At 42.2% G+C, this 8,312-nt stretch overlaps 1 protein-coding gene across 1 annotated transcript; it reads left to right on the plus strand.

Moving 5' to 3' along the window:
• The first annotated feature begins 1,174 nt into the window (after positions 1-1,174).
• Positions 1,175-1,642, plus strand: LOC142180686 (uncharacterized). The gene has a single exon (XM_075252734.1). The coding sequence runs from the start codon at positions 1,175-1,177 to the stop codon at positions 1,640-1,642; it is 468 nt and encodes a 155-aa protein (XP_075108835.1).
• The last annotated feature ends 6,670 nt before the right edge of the window (positions 1,643-8,312 follow it).

Consider the following 8,312-nt stretch of genomic DNA (forward strand, 5'->3'; position numbering starts at 1 on the left):
AGAACCATGGAATCCGGGGGTGCCTAACACCTTCCCTCGGGTTACCAGAATTCCTTATTCAGAATTTCTAGTTCGCAGACTTCAAAAGAAATGTCAAATTTTCCTCGATTTGGGATTTTAAAAATAAACCGGTGACTTGGGACACCAGAAAACAAACTATCCCAAGTGGCGACTCTGAACAAAATTGAATAAATAATCTCATTTCGAATAATGTCACTTAAAGTAGAAAAACTCCCTTGCGCTACCTTCGGGTGTGTAAAAAGGAGGTGTGACACCCAATGTGACTAACAGCCCACTGCCGGCTCACAACAATGGGCCGGTAATCGGAATGATTTGTGAGGACAAGGAATTTGACCCAGCGTTGAAGGTCATCATTGCCATCGCTGATGTAGAGAAAAAATCAAAAGCTGCCCCGAAGCAAGAAAAAGGGGAGAAAAAGAACAAAACCACCCCTCCAAAGTCAGAGAAGAAAATTGAAGTTGAAATTGGGGCAACGCCTCCCAAAGATGTTGTTCTCTATGTCCCTCGAGGCCACAAAGAAAAGTAGATGACTTTGAGTCCTCCTAGGAGATTCGAGCTGAATAAGATAACCCAAATTTATATGCCCAAGGGAGCTTATGTGATGTGGGGGATAATTAATCCACCAAGGCTGAGAGAGCCTGTGGTTATTGGACGCGCACCATAAAAGCCCATGATGGACCCTACCGATGTGCCCTGGAACTACAACAAATCAGTGGTGACTTACAAAGGCAAAGAAATCTCGGAAGAAGTTAAAGAAAATAACCCGGCTGAAAAGTATTTCAATTTTGAAGAGGTGAACAATGCCACTAGAAAGCGCTTCCCATCTAAGAAGCCCGTGAGTGCCAAAGAAGTGGAGGCCTTCTTTCAAAAGATGAAAATGGCAGATTATGAGGTGATCAACTAGCTTCGAAAATCTCTCGCACAAGTCTCTTTGTTATCTCTGTTAATAAACTCCACCGAACATCAAAAGGTACCGATCAAGACCCTCAACGAAGCATATGTGCCTGTTGAGACTTCTGTAGAGTAGTTGGAGAGAATGGCCGAGAGATTTTTCGCAATTAACCAGATCTCCTTCAGCAAAAATGACTTACCCTTAGAAGGGGCCGCACATAACAAAGCCTTGCACCTGATAGTCAAATGCGAAGGGTACTACATGAAAAGGGTTATGTTGGATGGAGGCTCTGGGGTAGACATTTGCCCACTCTCAACTTTGCAGCGTATGAAAATTGGTACCAAGAGAATTCGACCCAATAACGTCTGTGTACGTGCCTTTGATGGTATCAAAAGGGACACAATTGGAGAGATTGATCTGATTCTGACCATCGGCCCAGTAGACTTTGAAGTAACTTTCCAGGTTCTGGACATGGAAACATCCTACAACTTTCTTTTAGGGAGGCCGTGGATCCATGCAGCGGGGGCTGTACCCTCTACTCTTCACCAAATGGTGAAGTTCGAGCACGAGGATCAAGAAATTATGGTCCACGGGGTAGATGAGCAATCAATTTATCGAGACCCATTAGTCTCGTGTCTTGAAGCAAGAGAGGGGAGTGACCACATAGTCTATCAGGCCTTTGAAATCGTGGTCGCTGATCAGTGCGAAGAAGGAAAACCTTGTCCTTGACCCTTCCTTTCTAATGCATCAATCATGGTGGCCAAAGAAATGATCAGCCATGGCTACAAACCAAGGAAAGGGCTTGGGAAATCATTGCAAGGAATAGCTAAACTTATCACCCTGACCATCAGTGAAAAGTTCTTTGGGGTAGGCTTCCGACCTACTCCAGCTGATGTAAGATGGGCAGATGATAGAAAGAATGATGGTTGGGTCTTGCCTCAGCCGGTGCTACATCTGTACAGAACATTTGTCAAGCCAAAATACAATGAGGAAGAGGAACATAAGGCCTTTAAGGCCGAAGAAATCGAAGAAATCTGTGGGGTCATGAGGAAGATATTGTATGAAGCGCACATGGTTCAACCAGGGGAAGGCTCAAGCACCGCTGAGGTTTTGTATATGGGACCTAATGCCAAACTGCAGAATTGGAAGGCTACACCATTCCCAATCAGGTGGGAGTCCTGGTAGACCTGTCCTGCCACTTTTTCTACACCACGAGTTATCCCAGGGTATAACTCGGATGTTTCTTTTAGTTTCCTATCTTTTAATTTCCAATGTAAACCCTGTTATCTTCAAATTCAATGAAATGAAATCAATATTTCATCGTCCATTTTTCTTTATTCTTTCTGATTTGGTTATTTTTCTCTTTTATTTTTTCTTTTAGTTCTAATAATGCGGCTTTAAATAATGTGACATACTTGCGAACTTCATGCCCAGATCCAAACACGCTGTCTAACTCTGAAATAACGAACCAAGAACTGGAATATGATGAAGAAGAGGCTTTTAGGGAAATAAATTGGAAATTGGAATAGTTTGAGAATAAACCTAAGCCGAACTTGAATGATACTGAGCCAGTTAATTTGGGTAGTTCTGAAGAAGTTAGGGAAACCAAGATAAGCATTCACACAGATGAGAAAACCTGGGACGCATTGATCCAACTTTTGTTTGAGTTCAAAGATATGTTTGCTTGGTCATACGATGACATGCTAGGACTAAGTGTTGATTTGGTGGTTCATAAGTTGCCAACTTACCCCTATTGTCCCCCTGTCCAGCAAAAGCAAAGAAAGTTTAAAATCGATATCAAAGACAAGATTAAAGAAGAGGTCACAAAACAGTTGAAAGCAGGGGTTATCCAAGTGGTTCGATACACCACATGGTTAGCCAATGTAGTTCCAATGCCAAAGAAGGACGGAAAAATCCGAGTGTGTGTGAATTACAGATATTTAAACAAGGCAAGTCCCAAAGATAACTTCCCTTTGCCGAACATCCATATCCTTGTTGATAATTGCGCCAAACATGAGATACAGTCCTTCGTGGATAGTTACGCAGGATATCACCAGGTGTTAATGGATGAAGAAGATGCAGAAAACACAGCTTTTACCACACCTTGGGGTACATACTGTTACAAAGTCATGCCATTTGGTCTGAAGAACGCCGGGGCAACCTACATGAGAGCCATGACTGCCATTTTTCATGATATAATGCACCAAGAGATAGAGGTGTATGTGGACGATGTAATCATCAAATCCAAAACTCAGGACGACCACGTTCGGAACTTGAGAAAATTCTTTGAGAGGTTGCGCAGATATGATTTGAAGCTGAACCCAGCCAAATGTGCATTTGGGGTATCATCCGGCAAACTTGTGGGATTCATAGTCAGTCGGAGGGGCATCGAGTTGGACCCAACAAAGATAAAGTCTATTCAAGATTTTCCTCCTCCAAGAACGAAGAAATATGTTATGAGTTTGTTGGGAAGATTGAACTACATCAGCCGATTCATTGCTCAGTTGACATCCATGTGTGAATCCATATTCAAATTGCTGAAGAAAGATGTGGTAATCAAATGGACAAACGAGTGCCAAGAGGCTTTTGATAAAATCAAAGAATATCTATCGAATCCGCCAGTATTGGTCCCACCTGAGCTAGGGAGGCCTTTGTTCTTGTATCTGACAGTCTTAGAAAATTCTTTCGGTTGTGTCCTCGGGCAACATGATGTGACCGGAAAGAAAGAGCAGGCCATTTACTATTTGAGCAAGAAGTTTACCAGTTATGAAGCCAAGTACACTTTATTGGAAAGAACTTGCTACACTTTAACATGGGTCGCTTAGAAGCTGAGGCATTATTTGCAAGCTTACACCACTTACCTCATAACCAGGTTGGATCCTTTAAAATATATATTTCAGAAGCCAATGCCCACTGGGAGATTAGCAAAGTGGCAGATCTTGCTCACGGAGTTTGACATAGTCTACGTCACTTGCATAGAAATAAAAGCCAAGGCGTTAGAAGATCATTTGGCTGAGAACCCGGTTGATGATAAATACCAACCTTTAAGCACTTACTTTCCAGATGAAGAGGTAAATTCAGTTGAGGCAATATCTGAAGATACCCATGCTTGGAAAATATTCTTTGATGGGGCGGTAAACACAAAAGGTCTTGGAATTGGGGCAATCTTAATCTCACCCACCGGCCAGCATTATCCAACCACAACCCGGCTTTGATTTTTCTGCACAAACAACACTACCGAGTACGAATCCTGCATTATGGGTATGAACATGGCAATCGACCAAGATGTCGAAGAATTGTTAATCAGGGAGACTTAGATTTAATTATTTGACAAGCTCAAGGAGAATGGGAAACCCGAGATGTTAAGATTATTCCTTATAGGCAACATGTGGAAGATCTTGGCAAGTGATTCAAATCAATAAAGTTCAGGTACTTCCCTCGTTGTCACAATGAATTAGCTGATGCACTTGCTACTTTAGCCTCGATGCTGCCATACCCAGGCAATGCTCACATTGATCCTTTGGAAATCTAAATTCGGGAAAGGCACGGTTACTGCAATAAGGTTGAGGCAGAACCAAATATTCAGCCATGGTATCATGACATCAAGATATTTCTGAAAACTAAAGAATACCCTAAGCAAGCCAGCGGAGACCAAAAGAGAACCATTAGACGGCACGCAAGTGGTTTCTTCTTGAGCGGTGATGTTTTGTACAAAATGACTCTGGATCTCAATTTATTGAGATGTGTTGACGCTAAAGAGGCCAGAAGAATCATGTATGAAGTACACGTAAAATTGTGCGGACCCCACATGAACGGGTATGTTTTGGCAAAGAAAATCCTCCGAGTGGACTATTATTGGATGACCATGGAAAAAGACTATTTTAGCTTTGTTCGGAAGTGTCATCAGTGTCAGGTGCACGGGGATTTGATTCATGTACCACCTACAGAACTGCATCCCATGTCAGTACTTTGGTCATTCGTTGCCTGAGGCATGGATGTCATTGGGCCAATTAAGCCAAAAGCCTCAAATGGGCATAGATTCATATTGGTCGTCATCGACTATTTCACGAAGTGGGTTGAAGCAATTACTCTTAAATATGTCACCAAGAAGGCTGTGGTAGACTTCGTGCACTCTAGCCTCATCTACCATTTTGGTATTCCTGCAACTATCATTACGAATAATGCTGCAAATTTGAATAGTCATTTGATGAGGGAGATATGCGAACAGTTCAAGATAACACATCGGAACTCTACCCCTTATTGTCCCAAAGCCAACGGTGCCGTTAAAGCAGCAAATAAGAACATCAAAAAGATTTTGAGAAAGATGATTCAAAGTTCCAGGTAGTGGCATGAAAAGTTTCCGTTTGCATTATTGGGGTATCACACTACTGTGCGCACATCGGTCGGAGCAACCCCGTACCTTTTGGTTTATGGCAGTTAAACCGTAATACCCGTAGAAGATGAAATACCTTCTCTCCGGATCATTGTTGAAGCTAAAATTGAAGACAGTGAGTAGGTCAAAGCCCGTCTGGAATAGTTAACCCTGATTGATGAAAGCGAATGGCCATAGTCTGCCACGGGCAGTTGTACCAACAAAGAATGGCCCGTGCCTATAACAAGAAAGTACGGCCCAAAATTTTTGAAGTGGGACAACTTGTTTTAAGGCATATTCTTCCTCATCATCAGGAAGCAAAAGGTAAATTTGCTCCTAACTGGAAAGGCCCATACATTATCCGAAAGATATTACCAAGAGGAGCATTATATTTGGGAGATATTGAAGGAAATGACCCCGAGGTAGCTGTGAATGCAAACGCGGTCAAAAGGCACTATGTCTAGTCCTTCTGCAACAATAGCACTATCTGATTGGGATGATGAAGGCTTTCATTCTCGCTACCCCAAACACTCCAATCCTTTTGCTAACCCTTTGAATCGGTTCTTTTTCTTTCATTACCCTCTTTGGAACTCGGAAAAAAAAACAACGAAAAAAAAAGAAAAAATGAAAAAATGATGAGAAAATGAAAAAATGTTTCCCTGAACTATGTTCGACTTGATTCTGAAAGGATACGTAAGCAGCCTCTCTCTGGGGTTCAGTCACACCAAAATAAAAATCCAAAGTTTCCCAAAAAGTGAAACTGGGGCAGATTTTATAATGGTTCAGTGATGATCCCGCCTGAACGGCTCCAAAAACCTTGTTCAGTCCTTCCGATCAATCGGCGAAAGGTTTTCAAAATCGTAAAACGCAGTTGTTTGGATCCGATGCAATCAAAAATGAGAGAAAGAAAATGAGAGAGTCTTATTGGTGAAAACCCACACGGGCACCATGAGGCGATAGTAAGCAGAGAAATGAAAAACGAGAGAGTCTTGTTAGTGAAAACTCGTAAAGAGCACTATAAGGCGACAATGAGAAGAGAAACGAAAGAGGTCAATTGGAAAAAACCCGCAAAGGGCGCCGTCGATCGAAAAGAAGAAATCCCTTACCACCATTGGCACTGAAAGGGTCCTGGCAAAGTTTCTCAGTTTTAAAACATGGGTCACAATGGATTTATGAGAAGTTGGATAGCTGTGCAGATTGGATACCCAGTCCAAGAAGCCTGTCATGTTTATTGAAGTCTGTATGCACCCCAGATAAGTCCTTTTTTCCTCTCCGAAAGGGACACTTCTCCTTAAATTCATTTTCTTATCCTTTGTTTACTTTTCCTTGAATCCTTTTCGGTCTAACTCTGTTCCGAAACTAATACAAAGAAAAGGTGGCAAGACTGGCTTTACAGGGTTCCGCCTAGCAAAAGCTAAAGAAAAGTACCCAACCTCAACGGGTGCATCAAGTCGATCCTGACTGGCCATGATGGCTGATGCTCTGAAACCAAAGTTATTGAAAATGAAAAGAAATCCAAAGTCAAAAGCCCCTAGAGGCAGAATAAAGTGAAAGGGCCAAAAACCCATACAGGCAAGCCATCATGAGAAATCTTGAAAAGTTGAGTTCCTCGATTTTAGGAGAGAGATCAATCTTCAGAAAAGCCAGCAAGCAGCGGAGGTTCTCACCAAAAGGGTTGAGCCGAGATCGAGTGATCGAAACAACCAAGGCCACAAAACCAACCACAATTCCAAACTAACAATTGTTCTTTGTTTAAAATTGAAACAGGTGCAGCCCAAGGCAACCGTGCAAAAGCAGGTGCAGCTAAAAGAAAAGCTAGAAACAGCTTCGCAGTAACAATCAATCAAGAAGAGAAGTTTTCCTCCAAAATTCTTTCCTGCAGTTTATTGAAATAAAAAAAGAGAAGAAAAAGAATAAAATCCAAATAAAATGATAGCGCAGAATCCCCAATCACAATCTTTTCCGCCTTTTTCCAATATTAGGGCTCCAATCCCTAAGTTGAGATTTTTAGACATAGGGCCTCAATTCCCTAGTCGCCTTTTCTTTGCCAACATTAGGGCTCCAATCCCTAAGTTGAGATTTTACACATAGGGCCTCCATTCCCTAGTCGCCTTTTTGCCAATATTAGGGCTCCAATCCCTGAGTTGAGATTTTTAGACATAGGGCCTCTATTCCCTAGTCGCCTTTTCTTTGCCAATATTAGGGCTACAATCACTGAGTTGAGATTTTTAGACGTAGGGCCTCCGTTCCCTAGTCGCCTTTTTGCCAACATTAGGGCTCCAATCCCTAGTTGATATTTTAGACATAAGGCCTCCATTCCCTAGTCGCCTTTTTGCCAATATTAAGGCTCCAATCCCTGAGTTGAGATTTTTAGACATAAGGCCTCCATTCCCTAGTCGCCTTTTTGCCAACATTAGGGCTCCAATCCCTGAGTTGAGATTTTTATACATAGGGCCTCCATTCCCTAGTCACCTTTTTGCCAACATTAGGGCTCCAATCCCTAGTTGAGATTTTAGACATAGGGCCTCCATTCCCTAGTCACCTTTTCTTTGCCAACATTAGGGCTTCAATATCTAGTTGAGATTTTAGACATAGGGCCTCCATTCCCTAGTCGCCTTTTTTCCAACACTAGGGCTCCAATCCTTGATTTGAGATTTTTAGACATAGGGCCTCCATTCCCTAGTCGTCTTTTTGCCAATATTAGGGCTTGAATCCCTAGTTGAGATTTTAGACATAAGGCCTCCATTCCATAGTCGTCTTTCTTTACCAACATAGGGCTCCAATCCCTAGTTGATATTTTAGACATAAGGCCTCCATTCCCTAGTCGCCCTTTCTTTACCAACTTAGGGCTTCAATCCCTGATTTGAGATTTTTAGACATAGGACCTTCATTCCCTAGTCGCCTTTTTACCAATATTAGGGCTCCAATCCCTGAGTTGAGATTTTAGACATAGGGCCTCCATTCCTTAGTCGCCTTTATTTACCAACATAGGGCTCCAATCCCTAATTGAGATTTTTGGACATAGGG

This window comes from Nicotiana tabacum, chromosome 5 (genome assembly GCF_000715075.1).
Source record: "Nicotiana tabacum cultivar K326 chromosome 5, ASM71507v2, whole genome shotgun sequence".
NCBI lineage: Eukaryota > Viridiplantae > Streptophyta > Magnoliopsida > Solanales > Solanaceae > Nicotiana > Nicotiana tabacum.

What these genes read in the sequence shown, in the direction of transcription:
- LOC142180686 (XM_075252734.1), top strand. Translation starts at nt 1,175, where the DNA reads ATGAAAAGGGTTATGTTGGATGGAGGCTCTGGGGTAGACATTTGCCCA.